The sequence below is a fragment of the Antechinus flavipes genome, chromosome 1 (assembly GCF_016432865.1).
Source record: "Antechinus flavipes isolate AdamAnt ecotype Samford, QLD, Australia chromosome 1, AdamAnt_v2, whole genome shotgun sequence".
Classification (NCBI taxonomy): domain Eukaryota; kingdom Metazoa; phylum Chordata; class Mammalia; order Dasyuromorphia; family Dasyuridae; genus Antechinus; species Antechinus flavipes.
This window is the reverse complement of record NC_067398.1, coordinates 247,635,581-247,662,575: the sequence shown is the minus strand read 5'-3', so window position 1 is coordinate 247,662,575 and position 26,995 is coordinate 247,635,581. Positions and strand designations below refer to the sequence as shown.

General features: G+C 41.8%; 1 protein-coding gene across 8 annotated transcripts in view; it reads right to left on the bottom strand.

Annotated features, from left to right (window-relative positions):
* Positions 1-26,995, bottom strand: part of TNRC18 (trinucleotide repeat containing 18) — a 161,344-nt gene that overhangs the window by 35,245 nt on the left and 99,104 nt on the right. For 7 of the 8 annotated variants that reach the window (XM_051999993.1, XM_052000017.1, XM_052000010.1 and 4 more), the window contains 10 exons: positions 23,809-23,993; positions 21,705-22,128; positions 20,001-20,987; positions 16,192-16,364; positions 15,851-15,987; positions 15,432-15,560; positions 13,063-13,237; positions 11,097-11,457; positions 7,173-7,451; positions 37-285 (listed from right to left, as the gene is read on the bottom strand). In XM_051999993.1, the coding sequence (XP_051855953.1) occupies positions 37-285; positions 7,173-7,451; positions 11,097-11,457; positions 13,063-13,237; positions 15,432-15,560; positions 15,851-15,987; positions 16,192-16,364; positions 20,001-20,987; positions 21,705-22,128; positions 23,809-23,993 (3,099 nt within the window). The remainder of the gene's footprint in view (positions 1-36; positions 286-7,172; positions 7,452-11,096; positions 11,458-13,062; positions 13,238-15,431; positions 15,561-15,850; positions 15,988-16,191; positions 16,365-20,000; positions 20,988-21,704; positions 22,129-23,808; positions 23,994-26,995) is intronic. The other variant, XM_052000031.1, reaches the window with a different exon arrangement.

Sequence of the window (26,995 nt, the reverse complement as noted above, 5' to 3'; positions counted from 1 at the left end):
TTTCCCTCCACCCTTGACCCCAAGCACAGAACTCACCCATTAGATTCTGCCTTTCTTCCTTCTTTTTTGCCTTCTGTTTGGCTTCCAACTGGATGATAGAAAGTGGGGGAGCCACAATGGGGCTAGGCATGGCACTGGCCGCAAATCGGGCCAGCAACCCCAGACCACTCTCATCTAAAGATGGGGATGACAGCCTATTGGGGCCATTCATCCCATAGCTGTCCATTTCTTCCTCGTCTTCTTCATCATCTTCATCTTCTTCTTCCTCCTCTCCAGAACTATAATCTAGCATGCAGAAAACAGGAAGCTTGTTATATATCTGGGGGAAAGGGGGACCATGCAGTTGCCAAAGTCTGTATCCCCAGCAGAACACCCCTCTCCCCTCACCCAGTTGGGCAGTAAAGTTTCTTTCCCCCATCTTCCCATTTTCCTACATACTACACCGGTGTTGAGCTCTGGATTCTGCTCTGTGTTGAAGGTTCTCACCTAGCTACAGACTCAAAACCATTCAAACCAGGCAGCCAAACAGCTTTAGAACCCAAAATACCTTATCCCTCAAGAACTGGAAGGATTAACACTAACCAGTTCCTTGGGATGAGCCCAACAGGGGGAGGAGGACAACAAATATTTACTCCCTTTTCATCAAAGAAAGGAAAATAATTTTTAAGATCAAAATGGACAGATACCCAGCATTTTGTACCATTTCTTCCTGGATTTGTTAACCAATCAGGGACCTTGTGGTCAGGCCCCAGTAGTTTTAAAATCAGTTTTTGTAAGGGGAATACCAATCAGTATGTGCTGTGGGAGAGGAGGGGAAAGTGACAGTAAGTGACACATACAGAAGACAGAGGAACATATCCATCCACACACATTTTGCACAGACATGCTTCAACACACTCACACACAAAGGCCCAAAGGGAAGAGAGATGGAGTGAAGCAGGGCCAAGTATGGAGGGAAAGGAAGAAGAAGAAGAAGAAGAAGAAAAAGGATAGAATTGGAAGAAACTAGAGGTTTGGAAGGGAAAAGACAGGAACCAGGCTCCTAGACTTCCTTTGCCTCTAAGGACTCAGTCTGGAGATGGGGAACCACATTTTTAAATGGTAAATCTGACAATAAAATGTATCTGGATTGGGCTTGGGCAAGGGAACAGTGGGAAGGGGTTTACCTTTTTATTTGGGAGAAGAGAGTGATCATAAAAAATTTAAAACATTAAAGAATTTTTTTAAAAGCAGCAACAGAGGCCAGACCACTTCTCTAGGAGTATCTTGAAGTAGGTCTAGAGTCCTGTTATGATCTGCTGGCATCTTCTGTCCCAATACCAGGTGGGAAGAGCAAAGAAAAGAAATTCCAGTGGTGAATCACAGGAAAAGGAATGAAAGGCCAGTCAAGGGAAGAATTAATGACCAAGCCAAATATGAAATTATTTCAAATATGAAATCACAGAAAGCCGGTCTTCCCTTGTAGTCTATCTCACTAAAAGCAAAACAAAACAAAAAATCAAAAAAGTATCTGAGTCATGCAGATTATTGTTCTACAGAAGGAACTTGAAACTACTTCTCCCCTGATGGGCTAACCATTTGTGGCCTTTAAGCTGTTAAGAGACTTCAAGTTTTCTCAGGTTAGAAGGACCCTAGAATAATCTACAAAGAGCTAGCCAAATGAGACATGGCTTTGTAGTTCATTATGACAAAATGACATCCAGCAGAAAGCAGTCTTAAGGCTCTGTCCAGGATCCCAGCATATAACTGCTTATGAGGGTATCCAATCATCTAAGAAACTGACTTCAGAACAAGGGATAAGACTAACTTTTTTCCCCATTTCCCAAATCCCTTGCTTTCCTGGGAGGACTTCTGGTGATCTGGGGTGAATTAAGAAAAAGAAACAAATCCCAAATCCAAATTGAGCCATTGAGAAGGATCTGATCAGAGGAGACTGATGCTGCCCTTCGCACTCCATGGAACATCTCTTTAGTGAGGCTATCTAGCTGGGCTTTCAGTGACGCAGGCTGTTCCTGCCTGATTCTTACAAGGAACAGAGTTTTCCATTAAATTTGCTCTGGCTTATGTAGGTTAGGCCAAGGAGCTAGAGAAGTGGGTGGGCCAAGATCAAAAAAAAAAAGGAAGGAAAGAGATAATACTGCCCAGCATTTCAAGAATCCCATCTGGGCAAAAATAGCCATTTTCTGCCTATGAGTCATACATTCCATAAAATTTGTGGTGCAAATATTTCTAATGCAACAAGACATAAAAAACACTTTTAAAACTCGACAAGTCCAGCCAATATGCATGCTATTTATTAGAAGGGGGGAAAAAAGAGGGTACAAAGACAGGAGTCATACCAGATAAAACTCAATGGGTGTCCCTTAAACTTTAAGAAATAAAACACCCATGTAGAAGGATGAAGCCTCCATTCTACCTACAGAGAAGTGTTTTTCAAGTAAAATGGGCTATAAAACTCTCTGACCTCTCATTCAAATAGCAAGCAGCTCTTTACTCTTTCCCTTTCCCCATTTTCCCTCCTTTATTAATTCAGAGCTTAACTTTTAGGGGATAAGCCCCAAAGGAACTGAAGGTCCCTTCAATTGTAGCATATACATATACTTCAATTACTCAGAGGGTTGAAAAGGTGGGTACATCCCCAGGAGGAGTAACAAAAAGGTAGGGCAGTGGATGGGGAAGCAGGGTGTGTCTTGTTCATATGCATGGTGTGGAAACACTTAAGCTGGTACCAGACACACAAGCTCAACCATGGTGGCCTGTGGCAAGGAAACATGTGGTTTGGACATCTAACAGATGCACAAAGAAAGCATGGGATGGAGATGAAAGGCAAATGTCACTTTTAATGATAAATCTTTGGAACCAGGAGCAGCAAGCAGACTGTACTTTGGGAAGGCAAAGGGGGAAAAGCCCCAAGACTTTCTGCAACTGCCAGAATCCATTTGTTTGTTTTCTGTGCTAATGACAGCCAGAAATGGCTAACAAGAGCGGGAAGTTCATCTTGTCTGACCAATTTGGCACCAAAACCCAGACTGAGGTTTAACTTCTGTTATTAGGCAATCTCTCAAAAAGGAGGCGAGCCAGTTAGGTGAGTGATAAGTCAAGGAAGAAAAGGAGGGGAGAGATAGAGGGAATGGAGAAAAGTAATGGACAGATCTGTTAACAGAATACAGGAGAAAGTGATAGCTTCCAGAAAGAAATGGAAACGACTGAGATGACCAGAAAGGAGACAGAAGCAGGAAGGGGAGGGAAAGGGAGAGAGAGGACTGAACAACACACACTTGAAATCCATTTCACATATTAAAATAACATGGTTCTGTCAGAGCACCAAGCAAGGCCTACAGCATGCAAAGCAGGCTAAGTGTAGGCAGACTTTCCACAGCATCTGGGTCCCCCCAACATCTGGCTTTGATTGGGCTTTCCAATTCTAGGTTGTTGGGTTGTTTTGTTTTGTTAGGTTGTTTTTTTTTTTTTTTGGGGGGGGAGGGGTAATATTTAGCAATTGCTTTTGTTTTTGCTTGTTGGTTCTGTTTGGATACTTTTATGTCTTCCCCTCCAATGGGGATGCTTGACTTTGGTTTGGAGGACGTTTTTCCCATATATTATGCTACTGACTCCAGAAAGTTGTTCCATTCAAATTAAGATCCAAGAATGGGCTTGACAGTTCAGGCCTAGCATTATCAAGGGAACCAGCTGGCTTATAACGGAATTATCCCTCCTCTCCCCACTTCCCATCTCCCAAGCCACTTGGAGAACACTTAGCTCTATTGTAAGAAAAAGCAACATCAAAATGTTACCCAAAGGTCAAACACTTCCTCCAATGAGAGAATGGACTCAGTTGGCACTTTCCAAAGTCCATATTTATTTGAGTATTTATTGAGTTTCAGTCTTCCCCACCCCCATTCCAACCCCAAGTACTATTTTCAAATATTTCTCCTTTTGTCTATTTAAAGTTACCAGCGATCACTGCCATCAATGACCAAGCCATTCAAATGTGTCCATCAAACTTTGAATTACCAGGCCTCAAACTCTCAACCCAACTTGGGTCTCCATGGTCCTTCACCAACTCCTTAAAAACAAGAGCAGATCTGTAAAGATGTGAAGTTTCCTACAGAAGGTACTCTCGAATCTATTGGGAGTATTGAGGAAGGCCCAGAACTTGGGAGAAAAAGCTTCTTCCTCTAGGGATCTTTGGAAATTAATAAATTCTTTCTGGAGTCCTTAGCATAAAAACCAACTAAGCAGGGGTTTACAAATAGCAAGAAACGTTCCTATAGAAAAACCCAAAGGGAGGGATGCTGTATTTTTTTTTTGTTTTCTTTTCTTTTAAACCCAATAAGTTAAAAAAAAAATAAGGAAAAAAGAAATAAAGAAAAAGATACTTAAGTTTTATCAAATGGGGGCAAACACCAAAAAAGCCCGAACTTTTATAGACGACAGAAAGAAAAGGTATTTTGCCTACCTACATAATAATGTGCAAGGTTCAGGTTCATGGTTAGGGACCCCTCGCTGAGCAGGGTCTGCCCTACTCCCAGCCTTCCCTTTGCTTCTTTAGTGCAGCGTGAGAGCAAATGCAAGAGACCGATACAGACATTCAAAGCATCATGGATAGGGGTCAAGGGTGAAGGGATGGTCAAGCAGCTGCAAGGAGAAAGCGAGCACGCTAGAAAAGCTTAAGTTATTAATTGTTTTAGTATCAGGGAAAGTCATTAGAAACCCTATTACCCAAATATCCCTTAAAAGAAACTTTGGGGGAAAAAAAAAAGGTTCATCTGCAGGGAAATAAATAAATAAATAAACATTCATAAAAGGAATAATCCACCCTCCTCCCTCCCAACCCCCCGAGGATCCCCAGTGCCTTTCCCCACTAAGAGATCCCACTGGAAGACCAAATGCATTTTCCCATCAATAATGCACCCAACCCCCACCCTGCCCAATTCTAATAGGAATAAATAGGAGGCACATTTTAAAAAATACACTCTTGGCCAGTTGGCTTTCTCCTCATGAATCAGGAGAAATTTCATATTTGTAACATGAAGTCCAAGTTGGGGAAAAACTAAAAAAGTTCAAAGCATTGGGCTTCACTCAGAAAAAAAAAGGTGGGGAGGGGGAAGCTTAGAGGACAAACACCCAAAGTTGCAGGGACACATGGGGATGCAGAATTGAATGGAAAACAAACCAGATTCTTCCATGGAAACACTAGAGCATGGGCCTTTTAAATTAAGGCCTTCTAGAGTGAGTATGTGTGTATGTGTGTGTGCAGGTTGGTGGGAGAAAGATGTCCAGTCACAGAGCTAGGAAGGGCTGATTCTCTTCTTGGTCACACAGATTTTTCTCTCTCTGATACAGCATTTGTATCAGAAGGCCATTTCAAAGCAATTCAACCAGAATGGAACATTTTGCTATGGATTAATGGTCATCAAAAATGGAGAGTTGCCAATTTGGAAAGGGGAGGAAGTAGGAAGCTAGGGGTAGGAAGGGACGGAGCATAAACAGCATGGCCTGGGAATTTTCAAATTGTTTTCCCCGATTTAAATTTGGATGGTCAATCTCCCTCTGCATGGTTATGGCTAAGCTATATTTATATAGTAGTTTTATTTGTCATGAGGTTGGGGTTAAGGGTGAGGGCCTTCATTTCCAAATTCCAAAGAACCATTCTGATGACCCATCTCCATTATTCTCAATGAGTGAGCCCTTAAAAAAGTAACTTCCTTGTATCTTTTAAGAAGGTCTTCAGAGATCTTTCCCAGTCATAACAGGGAGTTAATACTGAGATGGACCCCAGGCACCAAAGACCCTGGCCAAGGAAGTCATTGGAGTATAGTTTCCCAAAGATTCTCATTTACTTCTATTTCTCTGAATATTCCTGATTGAAATGGAAAATCTGAGAAAATTACAACTTAAGACTTCCCCCCAAAAAAGTGTGTATTTGGAAAACCGTATTGAAATTTTTTAGAGTTGGGAAGGACCTCAGCAATAATGTGGACAAGTCCCTGCATGTTATACAGGAAAATGAGGTCCAGAAGGTAGAAGTAATTTGTCCAGGGGCCATATAGCATGTGAGTGACAGAATCCAGACGAGGATTGAAATCTCAATGTCCGGTGACCTGGTCACTACACCCATGCTGCCTGCCCAACTATTACCTTTTCACTGCTATTACCTTTTCAAAATATGAACCACAAAATGTTTAAAATGACAAATATTTTACACCCCCATTCTGGCTTTGTCACCCTTCAAAGTGGAAATATGTTTTTGAACTAGTGTTTCCAAATATTCTTTAACCACTGTTGAATGATAACAGAGATTAAGAAAATAAATTTTAAAAATAAAATAAGCAGCTTAAAAAAAAGAGCAGGAATGATGATGGTGATAATAGAACAATTAATTTTAATCCTGAAAAATGAAATGAATGCCAATTGCTACCAGGGATATTTGAATAATAGAGAGAGCGTCAGACTGCATTAATACAATTTCTACTTGTTTTGGAGTTGTGAGGAGGTTGGGGGGAGGGTAGAACAAATGAAGGGAAGCGTCAACCTAATCACCTAATAAGAGACACAGCAAGAGAGACAAGGCACACTGGTTTAGTTAAAAATGAACTCGATATGTTTAATAAAGCTTGGTATACCAAATCGCAGTACAAACATCAAGTCACACGCCCACACAACAGTATTCCATTTACAAAAAGTTCCTCTGGAAGCCTCTATAAGGCCCATGCCAAAAACAAAATAAAACCAAAAACCATGGTGACAGTGGTCAGGAAAGAAGTAAAGGAATTGGAAGGGGGAGGAGGGGGGGAAGGGAATGGAGAAAGGTGAAGACTAAAAACCAGTCCATATAAAAGCTCTAAAAGAGCCAGCCAATAATATTATCACAATGATACAAATACAAAATAAAATAAAATAAAAAATTATACTGATAAAGCAGGCTACGCTGCCAAGAACAAAGATGGCTGCCCTTCCTTCAGCCATCCAAGATGGCCAACCTTGGTAACGCCATCTCTCTCAGTCTCTCTCTCTCTCTCACTTTTTCCTCTCTCTCTCTCTCTCTCTCTCTCTCTCTCTCTCTCTCTCTCTCACAATCTTTCTCTCTCTCTCTCTCTCCCCCTCCCTCCCTCCCTTTCTCTCTTTCTCTATAAAACATGGAAGGTATTTTTGTGTTTTTAGCTAGTAACCTTGATCAAATGAGTCCTCCGAAGAATCACTGAAGGAAGATCTAGCCTCGGCTTCTCGGAGTAGCAAACCAAATGATTGCTTTCTGCTTGTGGCCTGCTTAGCTTTGAGAGTTCTGGTGGCAGACACGCCCCTCTTGGGTGGTTTGAGACCACCAGTCGACTTGCTGCTCTTTTTGGCCACTACGCTGTAGAGACTGGAAGGTCTCGTTTTGGAGCTGGATGGAGACTGTGAAGGCCACTCATCCCTCAGGGATTCATCATCTTCCTCTGAGTCCGTATCTGCAGTCAAAGTAGTTTTTAATAGAGATTAAGTCAAATAATTTTGGGGGTTTCATTTCCTTCTATTTACATAGAAATAAATGAATATGTGAAAACAACAGTGCTTCTGAAAATAGAGGCTGAAAGTCTTGTTGGGACAAATGAGGGAAGCGGTTTAAATTTCCCCCATCCTCCCTACTTTGACCAGCATATTATATAATCTGATTTCTGCCTTACTCCCACTTGACTTGACCTCCAAATTGCTGCCACCATGTAACTCATCTTAATGAAGCTTGGACCTGGGCCATTTCTTAGGCTGTGATTGCCAACAATAACCAAAAACTGAGCTTCCTAGTTCATTTCTTCCTCCCATGGCCAAAGAAGAAAAAAAAAAAAAAAACATTCCGGCAACTGAAAACTTATTGTCCTGAGAAGCAAGGAAATTTCTTATTTCCCACCTCCTTCTGTGGAATATTATTCTTTCTGATAGAGAAGAAACTTTTGTTCAGTCCTCCCAACTGTCTCTGAGTATGGAAAATATGTTTTCTTGAGTCACAATTAAGAATGCTAATGAATAAAGAAGAAGTTGTAATCTCCCAGAGACCATGGAAGTCTCAGAAAACAATAAAATGGAAAGGTCTCTTAATGTCTTATTCCTCATCTTCCCAACACCTTGGGCCTACTCTCTACTTTCAGAAGACCTCAACACACTCCTGGGGTATCCCACAAAGAGGGAGAAGGATCCTTTAACAACAACTCTATCTAGCTCCAGAGCTCTTGCCTTAAAGCTGCTGATGCTACTTCTTGTCCCTCACCCCAGAGGCTCACTGACTTTAGGGTTTACTTCCTCAGTAATCTAATAATTCCACATTCCAGAAAATAACTAACTTTTAGGTCTGAATCCATATCATTCGTTTCTACATGATAATAGAATTCTAAGACTAAAAAGAACTTTAGGGTCATCTCATCTAACCTACTTATCTCTGATAAGTACTCTATCTTTGCCAAGATAAAATCATTTTCCCCCTCCCTCCATTGGTACTCATATTTGCCTATCATTGCAAAAATGTTCCCTAATCAGTAAGATCCCTCAGGAGTTTATTCTGCTGTTCCGGCTCAAAGAAAAATCTTTTGCAAATCTAACCCAAATCTTCCTTACTGAAAAAATTTAAACCCATTTTCTCTAGCTCTGAAAATAGAGAATAGATGGTCAGCATTTTAAAACCACCTTGCAATTTTTCCTTCGTCAGATGAAATAATAGCAATTCCTTTAACTAATAATCATAAGACACTATTTTTCTTCTCTGTACTTTTTTTTTGGGGGGGGGGGGAGCGGGTGTTCTTTGGTGGACCCTTTAAAAATTCTCTTACATGAGCAGCCCAGCCCAGGGAAAAAAAAACAAACAAAGCTGCAGCTCTCCTATCGACAGAGCATCTAATCAAAACTGTTTGAGACAGCCCTTTTGGCATTCTAGCAATAAATCAGCTGAGAACAGCTAATGCACACAGTCTTTTGAGAACTGGGTGTCAAAGCTCAGTCAAAACTGTAGCACCCCTCCCCCCAACTCATCTCTTTCTGCAGACAAAGCAAAATTATTTTGTTTTTTGTTTTATGATAGGGTTTGTTCTGATCAGATTGGCTTCCTAATCCAAAGTGGAGTAAATCAATAGCACAGAAAATCAGAATAGAGTATCATATATCCACCAAGTCCTGCTAATGAGAGAATGCTAAAATGTATCATGGAGGAACATATATTTGCTCAATACCAACCGGGCACAATGAAAGAAATTGAGCGACTTTCAATTGATTACTACAAGCAGATTCTACTCATACTAGTGCAAACACATCCTCCTCTATGAGTAAGAGGAAGGTCTCCTACAACCAGGCAGCAATGGCAATGCTATATGATGAAGATGATGATTTTTCCCCAAGGCATTTTACTAAATGAGTGACTAGTCCAGGAGTTTCATTAACCATGGGATGTGTCCAGGCAGAAATATATGAGATTTGCTTAGATCACACCCTGGAGAGATATGGAGCAAGATCTTGATCTGCTAGGTCACTGGAAATTCAGATGAAAGATTTGACTTAATTGTTTAAGAAAAATCTGTGCTTGTCTTTGGTCCAATCAAAAGTCCAAACATAAGACACACAATTGACCCTAATTCCTCTGAAATTGCTAAACAAGAAACCAATTCTAAAAACCTAGTGTGGAAACTAACATAACAATAGGGGACAGGTAACCAAGCAATTTGAAAAATTGTTGGAAATGGAAGCAGGAAAGAATGGGCCAATATATAAAAAACCCAATCTCTCACCTTTAGGGCTAGAAGAAATTGCAATTGGGATGCAGATCTTAGCTCTCAATTTCACAGTGTTTTAGTCACTACTATGCATTCAGGTGATCTACCATTATTTACTCATAGTCTACGTGCTGTATTCCATGGATGTTGGAAAGACTCAAACATCACCATGGGAATCAAAAAATCTTGAACGAAGAGACATGGCTGGGGTCCCTTAAGCTCCATCTTAGTCATCATAGGGGGTAAGGAAACAAAAATGCAGATGTGCCTCAAACACAGCAATTGTGTTCCAGCAAAGTGTGTCACATCAACTCATGTTTTAAATGCATCAGGGGAGCTTCACGATTTAAAGGAACCATACAGCATATTTCCTGAGTATTGCTTCAGAAAGCTAAGCATCCCTCTGTAGTAATTATGCCTGTCCCCACCAAATTTATGGGATTTGTAAGTGTGGATTTATGGGTTTTTGTTTTTCCTGAAGAGGGGCCAACTTATATGGAGTGGTCACTGCTTTTCCCCTAGAAAGTTTCCTTCCCTCCCAGATTCCTTCAGTCTTAACTCTGAATACCTCTGGCCTCCAAACAGTTCTGTCCTCACATTAGGCAGGAACAATGCTTCTCTTCAAAGATAATTCCAAGCTCTATCCCAGGAGCCCTAAATTCTACAAAGTATTTCAACCACAGGGAAGAACATTCTATCTATAACCAGCTTATCATGGCGATCACTCATAAAACAAACCGTATCCTTCCATCAATCAGAATTCTTCAGATACCAACAGAGACTTACAACCCAAAATGAGGAAAATCACATACTACATGAACGTCGGCTATTTCATAAAAGTAAAAGTGAACCACAAAGGTTTGACTTGTTAGACAGCACACAGCAAAGAACACTCTGACCCAGGAACCAAACATATCATCCAAAAACTTGGAGGTGGCAAGGGAAGGGAATACATATCTTTTCTGATGCAACATAGTAAGGCATAATTGTAACACATTCTTCCAAAAAATACATGAGAAAGGAGAGACAGAGGGGAAAAGAGAGAGAAAAGAAAGACAGAGAAAAAGAGAGAAACAGAAAGAGAGAGAGAGAGAAGAGAGGGAGGGAAAAGAAAGAAAGAGAAAAGAAAGAAAAGAAAAATAGAGAGGGAAGAGGAACAGAGAAAAAAGAAGGAAAGAAGGAAAGAAAGAAAGAAAGAGCAGGGGAGGAGAGAGACAAAGAGCAGGGAGAGAGAGAGAGAGAGAGAAAGAGAGGGAGAGAGAGAAGACAGAAAGGGAGGAGAGAGACAGAACACACAGGAGTGAGAGAGAAAAACATCCCCTCCCTGCCCTGACAAGGATAAGCAACAGACAGGTTACTTACTATAGGAGTAGCTGCTCATTTCCGATATCACAGGTGAGTGGGAAACTTTCAGTTGACCTTTGACCTTTAGCCCCACCTCCATCTTCATTTTGGCAGCGAACTTATTTTTACCTTCTTTAGGGGGTTTTAGGGATAGGCTCAGGCCCTTGGTCAGGACTTTTTTCTCTTCCTTGCTCAGCAGAGTGTCATGGGGAGATAAGTACCTGGTGCTAACCCCACTACTTTTCTGCTTCCCCCCAGAACTGTCTGAAAACTTGTAGGGTGACTTCAGCTTGTCTTGCTTGGTGAGGGACAGGGCCTTATCCAGCTTGGTTGCCAGCTGCTCCTGGTCACTGGCCACCTTCTTCTTCTTGATCTTTAGCTGGAAAGGAGAAGTCATGGTCACACATTAAGATACAGATATGAGGCCCTGGAATGGCCTTTCCAATTTGTCTTTATGGCAAGGAATCCAAGTCTCATGGTGTTGATAAAAGAGCCTCTCCTAGGAGGAACTAGCTCTGCTGGGCAGCAGGTGAGCAGGCAGTAATGACTTTCAGCTGGGAAGTACAAGAGGCATCGAGAGGAAGAATAAAAAAAATAATAATAACACACAAAACACAATGTATCCTATACCATGGAAATGAAACCGACTGCAGCGGAGTCAGTCTGGTTATTCTGACCACATTAACCACTACATCAGATTACTGCACAGAATGTCCAATGGACAGAAGCAAATACCACAACATGGTACTGATAACGAATCCACCATGCTGAAGCACAGAGCCAAAAAAAAAAAACTTTCAATCACATACTTGTTTCTGCCTTATTATTAAGTTGACCATTTGTTTGTTTTTAGTTAGACATTCTGCCTTGATTAAGGTCATTGATGTCTACAAAGTAACTGCAAATGTATTTTAATTTCCTCGTATATGTCTGAATTCCATAGGAGGAAATACATTTAGGTCTCTTCTGTTAAAAGTTTATAGTGAAGGTTTATGGTATTACTTAAATGAACAAATGATGGTAATGAAAAATAATAAACAGAACACTGACCGAGAATTTGCTAATTGGGCTTCCTTAACTATACCGAAGCAGACCTACATAACTATGTTCTCATTTAGAGTCAACCCAACTCACACCTCCTGCAAAGGGTTTTATGTAGGAAGGATAAAAAAAGAAGAGGTGACTTAGAGAAGAGGGCTTTAAGGGAAATGATTCTAAACATTATCAGAGTAAAAAGAAGGGCTAGCTCTATCCTGATTACTACTGTAGAGTTCCAGAGTAAATTACAATGGAATCAAATGTCTTCTCTTAGATCTAAAGAATAAGACAGATAACCAAACATTAGTTTACTAACAATCTACAACAACCTGCCCTTGAATTTGAGTGTCAAAATTGAGTGGGGGAAAGGAGGCAGTTAGTGTTCTGAAAGAGATGGGCTAATAATTAGTGTTTATATAACACTCTAAGATTTACAAAGTATATCCCAAATCTGTCATTTGAGGCTCATAATCGCCCTGGAAAGTAGCTGCTATCATCACTCCCATTTTATAGGTGAGGAAATGGAGGTGGACAAAGGTCAAGTATCTTGCCAAGGAACACATAGATCATAAGTATCTGAGGTCAGATTTGAATTCAATTCTCTTAGGCCCCCAAAATTCCTCCTACTGTGTTACCTAGCCAGTCTCCTCTTTTAGCCTTCCAAATGGTGGCTATTGTACATGGTCCATACTCAATTCAATAATACTAATGTTCCTAGACATGCTGATCAATTGCCCAATTCACCATCTTCTTCCTGATCCAAAACACTCCTCCCTAGCCACTATTTTCCTCCTAAGTGTTACCTTCCTTATTGAGATATATGCTTCCTGAGGACAGAAATTGTCTTTTAAGATGTCTGTCCCCAGCTTAGCATTATGCCCACCACATAATAATAATAAATGCATTTCCCGTCCTTTTTTGTTCATTAAATTCCTGGATTACTAACCTCATTGGAATAGCCCGATGTGGTCTCATGGTCATCCCAATTCTGGTGTCTCCCCTTTGATTTCCCAATTCCACTGTCTATGTCCTCCTCATCCTCAGGGATTGACCCCTTGTGTCTCTTCCGCATCCCTTCTCCATTCTCCGAGTCTTCTGACAGCAGCAAAGACTTGCTCAGCCTGCAACCCAAATGTACCATTGGTGATTGGCTCAGGTACTATCCCATTCCTCAGCCCCCAGAATCAGCCAGTATTAACCACTCTTTAATGTTGGTAGATGAATCTCCCACTGGAGTCAAGAGAGCACTTGGTGGCCCCTAAAAGGAGGAAATTATTTAAGTTTTCCTAAGGTTGCTTGATATGGAATCACCTTTAGGATCATTAAGGTGAAAACTGAGTCATAGCTTTTAAATCTCGCCAATTTTAGAGTTGAAACTTACTTCAATCCGCTTCTTTTTCAGATGGGAAAACTGAGGGTCCAGAGAGGTACTTTGTTCAAGAATCAAATTATGAACCCATTTCTTCCGAGTTCAACTCCAGAACCCGTTCAAAGACTGAAAGCCCTTACTTTCTAGGAGATCATGCTAGAAATTCTGGGTTGGGTGTACCCCGAGACAAAGGGCTAGATTTTGCATGAGGAATTTTAAGAAATTCCATTAGGAAGAATAAGAATTTATAGAACTCAGAGAAGAAATTCTCATCCATGTACCATTAATTAATGCTCAGGGCTACACACACACACACACACACACACACACACACACACGCACACATACACACACACACAATTTCATCACTCTTTACCAAAATGTGCTATGATTGAGAGGTTATTTATAATGTTCAATAGAATCCAGGGAAAGTGGGAAGCAGAGAGCTAAAAAGTATCTTGCACAGGGAAAAAAAATAAAAAACCATTCCTCTCTGCTCAGCTGCCTGAGTACCCAGAAGGACAAAGTAGAAAGGAACCTAAAGGAAAGGACCCTTTGTCTGTTTTTAGTCAAAAAATTGGGGAAAAAATGTTATTCCCTCAAACTCCAATAAAGTCACTGCAGACATTGCCAAACTATTTCTCCTTCCTCATTCACTGCTGGTTATTAACAAGAAATTTTCGCCTCTGTCCAAACAGCTCTGTGGCCTCCAGGGATGTTGTGGTTTGCCAGGAATGTTCCAGTAGGCCCAGTTCTGGAGAGGGGAGGAGGGAGCTAGAGGCCAACCTACTTCTTTATAGATAACCTGAAACCATCCCTCCACAGCTGTTTTTTTGCCATTGTTTTTTCCACAAGCACTAACTACAACAAGCCACGCAGGCCACTTCTGCACCTCTCCAGTGGAAATTGCGATTGTCTCTCAGATTAATCAATAGGCTATTCACCAGGCCAGACCCTCAGGCAGACCAGCTCCCTCAGTCCTGCCCCTAAGCTGTGGCCCCTTGCCTAACTTCCAACTTCACTGACCTAGGCCCCTCCCTGCTTCCTAAGAGAATGGCCAGAGAAAAGTCTGTACCTCACCATCTCCCAAGTCTCCCTTCCCCTCATTCACTCCCAAGGGAAGTTGCTCACTTCTGGCACTCAGAGCTAACTAGGCCACCATCCTGCAAACCAAATCAGGTCTGAACAACACGGCTCCCCACGGACGGCCGGGTCCTCTGCAGCCAGCGAGAGCGGCCCGGGAACAATGGATCGGACGTGCAGAAATTAAGTGCGGCCAGCAGCAGATGGAGGGAGCAGACTTGCTAGGAGCTGGGCGCTGGGGCCATTCGGGGAAGACCAGGCTTGGGAGGAGCAGGAGTGCCTCAAGTGCAGGTCCGTGACCCAGGCAGGAGTCAGTCACTGAGAGTCCCAGCACCAGAGCCAGGACTCTGGAGAGGAGCAGCCAGCTCCCAGCGGCAGAGGAGGCGCATTTGGCCCCTCACCCCGTTAACGTTCCCCCGCCGGGGCTATTCCTCCCACTTAGCGCCGAGACGCGTGCTGACGTGCCGGGTCCGTCCTCCTGCCTGTCGGTCACCTCAGTTACCAGCCTGGGCATCTTCCTATTGCTCACTCTCTCTTGCCCAGTCATTCTTCTTTGAAAGAGCACACACACCACCACTGGAGCGTACTCACAGGCCAGCCTGGGCCCTGGCGACCCCCGTGGTCACGCCGAGGACCCCGCACCGCTCAGCGGCCCTGCCCGCAGAGACACCGCTCCTGGCCAATGCCCGCAGGCCCCGCGCCTGACCGACACACGCTGCCGGGGGCAGCCACCATCCAGGACCACTGACACACGGCAGCCACGCCACAACCCCGCGAGGCCCCAGGCTCTCCTGGGCCTCCAAGCACACGCTCCTCCCCCTCCACAGGGCGCCATGGACCCCGGCCCAAGATGCCAGTCTTACTTTCCGCTCCTGCCGTCACTCTTCCCTTTTTCCAGAGGAGGAGACAGAGCACTGGATCCATGCTTCCGTTTCCGCGGCCTTCCAGGGCCTCTTCGCGCCAAACTTCTACTTTTCTCTTCACGTTTTTCCCTTTAAAAGAACCACAGCTTCGCTGTTAACCAGGGGAGACACAACCTGCACACTGCGCACACACACACCACAGACCCGCACACGCCTACACCGCCTACCACTGCCACACCGCTAAAGGAGAACTACCACAAGAACCAAGACAAAGATGGCTTCCTAACGGCGAGTGTCGGCCTCCGCCCTCGAGGCGTGCGCGGGGGCCCGTCCGGGAGCGGCCTCGGACCTGAGACAGAGAGACGCCACCGAGGAAAGGGGGGAGCCAGCTGGGGGGGAGAGGAGGCCGGCGCACTTACTCAGAATCTCTGCGCCGCTGCAGCTTCACCAGCTCCCGCTGCTTCTCCTTATACCGGCGCTGGAGCTCAGCCAATCTCATGCGGTAGTCGAGCTCCATCGCGTCCATGTTCTCGATGGCAGACTTGATAGAGTACATCTTTGTTTGGAAAGAAAAAGAAAAGGGAGAGACCTCAGAGGCTGGCTTCAAGGTCAAGGATACGTGGCCTGCTCCATCCAAGGGGGCCGCTTATGGACAGGCCTCTTGGCTAGATAACGTATGCCCCGGTAATGGGAGATTACAGTGTTAGTTTAAGTGTTAAAGTTCTGGCCCCATGAGGAGTAAAAATGGAAAGGCCCTTACCGGTTCATCCTTTTTCTGCATCCAGCTATACTTCTTATTAGGATTCAGTTCCCGAGGCAGCTTGATGGTCTTCAAAGGGTCCATGAAGGGATTGGAGAGCACCTCCATCAACATATGGGTGCTGGCAGCTAGCAAGCTCTCAAGGGTGGGTCGCACAGGACAGCTCTCAGGGCCTAGGAGGAGGGGAAACAATGACACTTAGCAAACAAATGTCTGGTATAAAACCATTACTACGGCAGCCCTTTTATAGTGGCAACAATCAGCAATTAAGTGGTTGCCCTCAGTTGTTCAATTGGGGAATGGCTGATTACATTGTGGTATATGAATGTTATAAAATATTATTGCTCTGTAAGAAACAACTCCCAGAATGAATACAAAGAGGCCAGGAGAAACTTACATGAACTGATGCTGAGTGAAGTGAGCAGAACCAGGAGATCATTGTATACTTCAACAACAAGATCAATAAAATGCAAGTAAACAATAACAAAAAAGTTCGTGAAAATGCTAGGTTGTGAGCCATACTCAGTCCCCACTCTCTGGGTGCAGATGACTCTCCATCACAAAATCACTGGAGCTGGCTTGTGTCATCTCATTGTTGAAGAGAGCCACATCCATCAGAATTGATCATTGTATAATCTTGTTGCCATGTATAATGATCTCCTGGTTCTGCTCACTTCACTCAGCATCATTTCATGTAAGTCTCTCCAGGCCTTTCTGAAACCATGCTGCTGATAGTTTCTTACAGAGAAATAATATTCTATTACATTCATACACTATAACTTATTCGGCCATTTTCCAATTGTTGGGCATCCACTCAGTTTCCAGTTTCTTGACATTACAAAAAGGGCTTCCACAAACATTTTTGCACATGTGGGTCCTTTTGCCTTCTTTAAGATTTCTTTGGGATATAAACCCAGTACAACACTGCTGGATCAAAGGGTATTTTTGATAACTTTTTGAGCACAGTTCCAAATCGCTCTCCAGAATGGGATGAAACAATTATTATTAATTTTTTTATATGTTTATGTTGCTTATTGAGTATAAGTTTGGTCTGAACCTGTGATTTCACTAATTTGGGAACTCCTTTTAATGTTTTTCTGCAGGAAAGAAGTTAAATGATTTGATTAGGACCACAGAGCCAGTATATTTCAAAAGCAGGACATATAGCTTGGCTCTGAAGCAGGCTCTCTATTCACTATTCCCTATTACATTTCTCTCGTAAGAAGCTGGGCTTTATAGTACTTTTACCTTTATTCAAGCATCTTCACTCTGACTACCTCATTTCCATCCTCATACAGTTTCTCTAATATAAAGAGTTACCATGTTACAAATAAAGAAACTAAGTCACAGAGTTGGCAAATAACTTCCTTAATAATGTCTAGGCAGTACAGCAATTGAGAAGAGGGAGGGAGGGAGAGAATTTGGAATTTTTTCAAATGAATGTCAAAAATTTGTTTTTACATATAACTGAGGAAAAAATATTATTTTTAAAAATTATCTGCCCAAGCAGATTCATGGCAGAAGCAGGCTGAGAAGTGCCCCTGGCTTGGAGAGAAAGCCAGTCACTGTTTATGATTATGCTGTTTTATTGACAGATTAAACTCAGTTTATAGCAGAGTAGTTAGGAAGAAAGGAGTAGAGGTACCTCTATCAGGCTGAAAGATGCTATAGGTAGGAATTAGGACTTAATGTGACTTGAGAGAGTGAGGAAGAGATGATCTTTATTTAAGATTGTCTGTAGGGACTCTGATCTGGGATTCTTTTTGTGCTGATCTAGCAGAGCACTACAAAAGTCATATTTTACTATGCATTTTGCAATAGTGTGGACAACATTGGAGAACACAGAAATATTCAGGAGTCACTGTGAGTCAGTAGATAAAGGCTCAGGAGACCTGGGTTCTGGTCCTAGTTCTGCCACTAATCAACTACATGATTCTTAGAAAGTCCCTCTGGGTTTGTTCCTTCCTTTATCGAATTAGAATGGCTTAGAGAGGGGGTTCTTCACTTAGCAACCATGAATTGGTTTTTTTTGTTTTTTTTTTTTAGTATTCTACTATTTTTAGCATTTTATTTTAGCAAATGATAACTATTCATCATCATAATAATCTATAATAATTTTATTTAGTTTTGTGATTCAAGTAATTCTATTAATAATGACAATTTTAGTAAATATTTACTATTTTAATATTAGTAGCTATTTGATGCCCCAAGAACTTAATAATTTCAATTAAATTTAAAAAGCAATGATAATTTCAGTGATAATTTTAGTAAAAATTTCATACTTTGTTATTAACTATTCAATATCCTGATAATTTTATTAATATAATTTTAATTTTAATAATAATTCTGATTTTATTAGAAATAAGTTTTAGTAAATATTCTATATTTTAGTATTATAGCTGTTTGGTGCACCAATAATAGATTCTTAATAATAATAACTTTAAATGTTTAATTTTAATTAAAATTTAAAGGTAATGATAATTTTATTATCTAATAATTTTAATAATTGTTATTTTAGTAAACATTGTATATTTTTGTATTAGTAGCTGTTCAGTACCCTGATAATTTTATTAGTAATGTTAATTTTATTATTTAATTTTAATAATGAAATTTTATTAATAATTTTAGTAAATACTTGCTATTTTAGTATTAGTAGCTATTCAGTGTCCCAAAACTCTTTAATGCAGTTTGAAGCTCCAAAAGCCATAAACACTACACAAGACTTTTTGGATACCTTGTACTTCTATAGGATTGATTTCTTTTGTAATCCTGTATATTTTATCTTATGCATTTAAGAACGCCATTCTGATTGCCCATGTATGACCTATATTAGATTTACACTGTCTTGGAAACGGGGGAAAGGAAAAAAGAGGGATCAAATTTAGAATTCAAAACTTAAAAACAAATGTTAGAAATTGTTTTAACACATAATTGGGGAAAATTTTAAAGAAAAACAGTTAAGGGTCTCTGGTTATAATGTTTGGGCTAGTTTTCTGGAGGAACTTGGGATCAGTCCAAGTCCTTAGTCTTAGAATGAAGGAGAAAGGAGGGCCACATGGCTGGTCAAAGATGGAATGAATCATTTCCAGTCCTCAGTCTTTATATACCTTAGTACAATTACATCATTACAGCACATTAAACATGTGTGAACTAGAGAACCATTACACACCATTCTAAGTACTAAGTATATATATGAACTAGAGAACCATCATCTCATCAATTCCACTGAGCTAGCACCTTGTTTCAAGTATACTTCTTCAGAATTCTGGCCCTCTACATCTAGTCTAGAGAATCTTTATAATTTGATAATGTTGGAGTAAAGGAGCAAAGAAATATAAGGTAATAATGAAGTAAGATTTAGCCATAAAACTGAAAGGACAGTTTCAAAAAAAAAAAAAGCCCAACAAAGCAAAGTAAGATATTAAAAGATTATAGGTTGGAAGAGACTGACAAGAAATTTGGCCCAGATCTAGGAGAGGGGGTAGGGGGAAAGGAAAAATTTGGAACAGAAGGTTTCGCAAGGGTCAATGCTGAAAAATTACCCATGCATATGTCTTGTAAATAAAAAGCTTTATAAAGAAAGAAAGAAATCTGGCCCAGCCTCCTCATCTCACAACAAGCATATTGAGGGCCAGAAAGATTTAAAATTGACATGGCAAAGTGTCAAAGGAATCCATGGCCAGCAACAAGTGGGATTCTAATCATGCAGGAGAGTCAAAAAAACAGATGCTTTGGCCAGCTCAGTGACCACCCTGGCTTTAAAAAATACCCACCCAAACCAGAAGACATCCACCTCTTTCCCAACTCACTCTCGACTTCCTGCTTCCTCTTCTCCAGTTCTAGCTCAGCGATCTCGCTCAGCAGAGTGATCCCCTGTAAGAAGCTCTGCTCCAAGGACAGGCTCTCAGCCACCTCCAGGTTCACCAGGGCCTGGGTGACGCCGCCAGTGTTCAGCAGGGGATAGGCCTGAGGGAGCTCTGTGGCAGCCACCAAGGCATTCATGCCGGCCAGGGGGTCGTCGGGCTTGATGTCCAGAGTAGGCAGGGGGCAGGGAGCAGCTTCCTCTGGGTACGGGGGGCTGGCTGGCACGGGCCCTGCCTCCTCTGCGGGGAGGCTGTAGAGCTCTTGCCCCCCGGCCCCGGACTCCCTCTCTGGGATTTCCACGCTGGATGGAGGTCCACTAGGCAGAGGAGTGCCCTGCTTTTCATTTGGCTCCTCTGTAAGTTCCCCCCGGGGGAGGTCTTCCACATCTTTATCCAGTTGGCCTTCGTAGTCCATGTGAATGGAGCAGGCCTCTGGCCCAGCACTTGGCTCTTCCTGAATCTTAGCTTCAACTTCGGTCGGGCAAGACCCGACCTGATACTCTGGTGGGCAGCCCTGACTCTCCTCCAGCTCTTGCTCCATTGGGCCTAATGATTCTCCCGGCTGCGACAAATGATTACAGTTGTCCGGGCTCTGGGCTGGCCTAGCTGCTGGGGACAGGGGACTGGGTGGTTCCAAGTTTGGCTCAGGGAGTCCTTCCTGGCCCTCTTCCATTTCTTCCACCTCAGCCTTCACCCTCTCCTCCAAAGGTTCCTCCTCAGGGCTGGCCTGGAGGGTATCTACTATTTTGGTTGGGGGCAAATGAAGGGGCTTATCTTCCGGAGACAATTCCATGTGTTCAGGTCCCTCAGTAGGCAATGGCACATCAGGAGCTAACCCATCGGCATCAGAAGCTGCTGTGGGCTGGAGGAGATATGGGTAATGTCTCCCAAAAGAAGTGGGAAGGGACTGGAATGAATATCTTGGAGGAATCTCTGCCAAAGACATAGAGAGATATTCATTAGATACTGTAGTCAAAATCCTTATTTATTTCCTCTCTGTCTTAGAGGGAAAGCTATTCTTGGGCAGGGATTATTTCCCTTGTTTCTAGTATGGTATCTAGCATAGTTCACACCTTCTATAAATGCTAATAAATAGTGAAAAGCAAACAATCTAAGTCCTTACTCACTTATCCATCATCAGGGGATGATAACATCCCACATACTTATTTTGTATTCTTTCTTCCCTATCCCACCCACCCACCCCAAAAACAACAACAGTGTTCCTATGCCTGGAATGCCTGGTGTTTGAATGACTCCTTATTAATTCATCTGGAACTTTTAATCAACCTAAGCCCCTTGTAAAAATCCATCAGTTTTCCTAAAATTAGGTTGTCCCAGTTAGCACATTCTATTACCAGCTCATGAACTAAAATATACTGGTTCTGGCATGAGTTTTCCCTTAACCTATCTGCTAAACAAACTGCTACCAACTTCAGGAGGTGGAAAATGTAGGGAAGAGAATGAAATGATTTATGATATTTGATGGGCACTGGGATGGAAGAAAAAGATGGTGGACTGCAGAAGTTTGAGATCATTTGGCTATAGCCAAACTCCAGCTTCAATGTAGGGGAGCTACTTGTCATGAGGAAGAACTTGGGTCACTTTCAAGATTATCATATTAAAGAAAATAAAAGTTTATGAATCTCTTACCTGGAAACAAGGCTTGAAATGGGCTGGAGGCTTCTTTCTCTAATTCCAAGTCTTTCTTCTCTATGTCTTCTGGAACTTCCTCTTTGGGGGGGATAGCAGGGGTTGGAGGTGGGGAGGCAGGAGGAGGGCTAGAAGGGTGGGAACTAGGGGTGGCAGGGTAAGAGTAAGCTGGTGGCTTGGGTGTCTCCTCCAATTTCTGGATCACCTTAGCTTTGAGCACTGTCACAGGTGAGGCACGAGGGGATAAGGGTGGTGGGCTCACAGCCTTGCTGTAGGACGTGGAAGTGCTGGGTGAGAGGACGGGGGGCTTTCGGTGGATAAGTCCTGAACCAGAGGAGGGGAGACCCTGTTTACTATTCTCCAGGCTCCGCTTGGAGACCTTCTCTTCCATCTCTGCCCGCTGTTCGTTGACTTTTAATCTTTCCTGTCGGAGAAAAAAATACACAATAGCATTAGCTGTTCTGAGGGGTCCAGAAGTCACTTCTACCTATGGACTGAGGTCATCCTCAGTATTGAAAAGGTAGATCTCAACCTAATGCTACCAAAAGGGTGCCATCTGAGTGGGAGACTATTCTTTCAGATATACCCCAGAAGCGTTAAAAGTGTACACTGACAGCCCTCAGGTAAAAGCTGGCACACCACCTGGTCAGAGCTGAAGAAGGGCTCTGAGGAGGTCTTGTTGTCTTCCAGCCAAAGCTCAGTCTCTTCTCTGGGACTATGACGTAATTGTTCTGTTAAGGACGTGTAATAAGCACAACTGTTCCATTCAGAACAGCCAAGCCCAATTCCCCTCCAAGGAGAAGCTCTCTGCTTAAGCCAATTCTGCTCTTTCAAGAATTGCCTCCAATAATCAGGAGCGAGCTTCCTCAGGGCCTGCAGATCACCATCTTCGACCTTGATCTAATTCGATATCATGGCCACAATTTGGGCCCATTTAGAATGTTTCATGAGGTCGGGGAGAGAGAATCAGTGGGACAGAGAAAGGGGAATAAGATGGTGGATTTCTTTCTAAGAACATGGTAGCTGCCATACTAGCACTTTTCCCCTGTCCCAATTTCTTGTTACTGATGGAGATACCGAGAAATGCTTTGTGGGAGGCTATGGTTATCTCACTGACAGCAGTTTTAAAAGGCCATTTTGACCATGAATTTCTCCACAAAAAAACATTCACCAGCTTTTTTAAAAATTAAAAAAAAACATTTAAATAATTTCACCTAAAACTTTTTGGAATACATTTCTATTCTTGACATGTTTAGTCCCCTTGGATGAAATAATTCTTCTTTGTAGACACTGTAAGTGCACTTCTCAGACCTCTACATCTGATATTTCTGAAACTGGAATCCCTTAGAAAGGTGTCCATTAATTTGGGAGGCAGAGTCTGGTAAGTGGATACTATGACAAATGGTAGCTCCAGTAGTATGTACTCTCTCTTACCCAAATGTAAACTTAACAGTCCAGAGCCCTTTCCCTCTCCCACCCTGTAGAGTATGGCAGAAGGAAAAAGGACATGATACTATCAAAAGGCAAGCAATCCATTCTTTGCACATGAACTCCAGACCAAAAGAAAGCCAAATGAGATGGCTGGATTTATAAAGGGAACTATCTTAATTCTCAGAGGGCATAGGACTTGAATCGGCCTAAACAAGTGCTCTACCTATAAATTAATCTCTCCTCAACACACATCCACCCTTAAAAAAAAAAAAAAAGTCTCTTTAAATAAAGCATTTAACTGAAGAAAGCATTGGTAGGAAGAAGGGAAAGAGAGATACCAAAATCTTATCTATAAAATGTCAAGAGAGGGGTTAGAGATCTCAGCCTCTTAGGAAAAAGAATAAAACCTCCGAGTCTTCTCCTGTGACTAGTATGCCCCCACAAGGGACACAAGTGTTTCATAAAATCAGCCTTCAAAGTCTGAACTGGACTGTGTCTGATTTATGAATGGCCCCAGGGGATCCTGTCAAGGAATTGTTCTCTGAGAGGCAGCAGCAGCTGAGCCCTGGGGGCTAAGTTTTATTCAGACAGGGTTATCTCTGGCACAGGCTTGCCCCACTACCCCCAACAGGGTTTGGGTCCAAGGCAGGAAATGTCCATGTGAAGTCCTCACCACCAGCTGGGCACTCCTCTGCAGCTCCATGGCGTGCGCAGCTTGCTGCTGCAAGATGTACAGCTCGTGTTGCCGTAGCAACTGCTGGTGAGACAGCAGCTGGAGCTGATGAGCATGTTGGAGGGAGCTTCGGGTTGGGGGGTACATCGCAGGCCACAGAGGGGGTGCTCGCTCCATCAACTCAGCTGAAAAAAACATAAACATGCACAAATGGAGAGCCAAGTCAGATTTGGTTGAACCACAAATCTCACTGTCTAGCAGACCATCAAGAAGGGGAAATCAGTCCATAGCTTTCTTTATGGACTCCCAGAGGCCTGGGTTTAGGATAAAGCTAAGTTAACATACAGTTCATGTCCCCACATTGCTTCCAACCCCAAAGAGCTAAAGTCCCCACCCTTCATTGTTTTCTCCATCCCTGACATGATCACAGTGAGAATTATATTCATTTATTTGACACCACAGGGAAATGAGATATTTCTTATATATGAATTTTTTTTGAGGGGGGAGAGGAGGATTAAACAATCTCTCCTGAAGTCTCATAATATTTTGCAACTCATATGGACATATTATACTTAAGATTATACTTATTCATTCATCTCTCCTACTTTACAGGGCCCTTTGGGGACATAAACTGAATCAAATTCAATTTAATGTAACAAAAACTGAATCAGGAGACCTACTATGTGTCCGCTTGGATAAAAAAGAAAGCTCCTCGGGGAGCTTACTAGGACTCTACAAAGGACAAACAGAAAAGAAAATGGAAAGAGAAAGAGACAAGAACAATGGGAAAATCAAGAAAGGCTGAACATAAGAGAGAGCAATAAACAGAATCTAGAAGGAAGCTAGGACTTCTAAGAGACAGATACAAGGTATGAGAAAGAGAACCAGTGCAAAGATCATCAGGAGAAGGAAGGAACAGGCAGAGGGTCAGTTTCGCCAATTTACGAAGGTGGGTAATTTAAAATAAGGCAGCAAAGACACATAAGAAAGAGTTTAAATGGCAGGTCAAGAGTTCTGGTGAGTATCTCCAGATAGGCATTTGGTGATGTAGAGTACAGGTGAGAAAAGAGATTAGGATAGGCTATCTAGATTTGATTAAGTTAATTATCTAGTTATTTCTCTCAGAACTTACAGAGAACTCTATAATAGTGGATATTGAGTAAATCTTTACTGAGTGAAGAAACAAATGAATGAAGAAATTTAGGAGCCAAACTCAGGCTCGATTGCAGAAATCTGTTTAATTTGGGTGCCTGGCAACAGCTACCTCTGCTTCTTTTGCATGGTCTCTGTTCTGGTTTTATCCCAAATTGTCTCACACTGCAGTAAACTCAAATATTATATTTAATTTCAATGCCATCTCAAATCCTTTTGGAAAAATGAAGATAATAATATAGTCTCAAATAAATAGGTCGTAAACTTCCCTGCCCTCGTAAACAGTATATCGAATTAAGTAATTTTGCCTTTCCCTGATGACTCAGGGATAATATTATGAATATCCAATATTATACTTGCAGTGATACAATGAAACCCTCAGAGTCAACTGAAGTCTGTAGGGCTATTTACCCCTAAAATAAATGAACCCAGGAAACTTCTTAGAATCTGACTTATCCCTTTCTGTCCATGCCAAAACTACCTCCTCTTACTCCTTTCACTCCAATTTGCTATTTTTAACTTATGTTGGACTAGAGTAAACAAGCTTGTTAGAATTGTGGATAAAATAAAATTAAAAGGCTTGGAGTAAGGACCAGGGGAGCTCTCCTAAAAGTGGAATCTGTAACTTGAGCATATGGACTTTGTAATATTTACTTGGTCTGTTTCAAAGTGGGGTTTTGGAAGGAATAAGGAGAGGAGAAAGGTTGGCTTATTTTTACCTTCTAGGCTATATTTTAATAATTAAGACTACCTGATAAATAAACTAAGAAGTTTATGCAGATTAAAGACCAAAAAAAGCCCACTAAAAATTGTCTAGTAAGATGATTATAGAAATTAAAATCAGATTCATCTAATCTATAAAAATATTACTATCATAAAAAACCAATTTTTAAGGAAGGATCATAGGCATACCTTTGAAAGAAAATATTTCTAGAAATCTATCAGATAAAACAGGAGATTTCTGTCTTGACCCTATTACAGCATACTTGGCTAATGCACTTCTATTGTTATAATGTGCTAAGATTGGATTAAATTAGATTCTGCCAAACCCTGGTAATACACAAGAAATAAAGAGAGGAATCCATTAGAAAATGTTGATATTAGCTGTAATATTTTGAGAAAAGTATGTACCACAATGGTCTAAATGTCATATTTTTCCCCTTTCTCCCCAAATCTGACTAAAGTTGCTCTCTTAGAATAGGAGTGACAAAGAAAGAGGAAAATAGCAGAAGCAGTGATGATTAAAATTGAAATGTTGTCTCTCCTTTAGCAAGTAAGCTCCTTGAGGGGAGGGACTATTTTATCTTTGTCTTTGTATCCCCAACACAGCAACTGGCACAGAGTAAGTGCTAAGTAAATGCTTGCTGATTGGTTAATTGAAAAAGAAAAGGCTTATCTAGTTACTTATTTGCTTATTTTAGGCCTACTATTGCCAGACAATGTGATCCTCACAACAACCCTGATGGGCAGTTGATATTATTATCCCCATTTTACAAATAATGAACCTGAGGCTTGGCCAAAGTCACTCAGCTAAAAAGTATCTGAGGCTAGCCTGGAATTCGAGTCTTTCTGACTCTAGGTTCAGTGGCTCATGCCTTAATACCCTGTGGGATCCTTTTTCTTCTATAGAACCTCCACTCAGCATGATGGAAGCCTTCCTCTAGATACCAAAGGAGCATTGTGGCTGTCCATCTGTTATTCCTTGTTTATAAAACATAAAAGGCCTCCCTGATTTTCTGATCATACATTTCCCTAGTGTACTGCTTACAGGAAAAATAATTCTGCTTTTTGTAACCCTAAGACTTAAAATTCAAATGCAGGCTGTTACTGAATAATCTTGGGCAAGCCACTTACTCTCTGTGCACCTCAGTTTCCATATCTGTAAAATTTTATTAAATGACCTCTAAAGCTCTTTCTAGTTCTAAATTGATGATCCTATAATCATTCCACATGCTACTTCTTGAATATAGAATACTATTGGCTAACCTGTGTTTCTCCATAGCCTTCTGAGTGACCCCAACTTTGATTCCTTGGA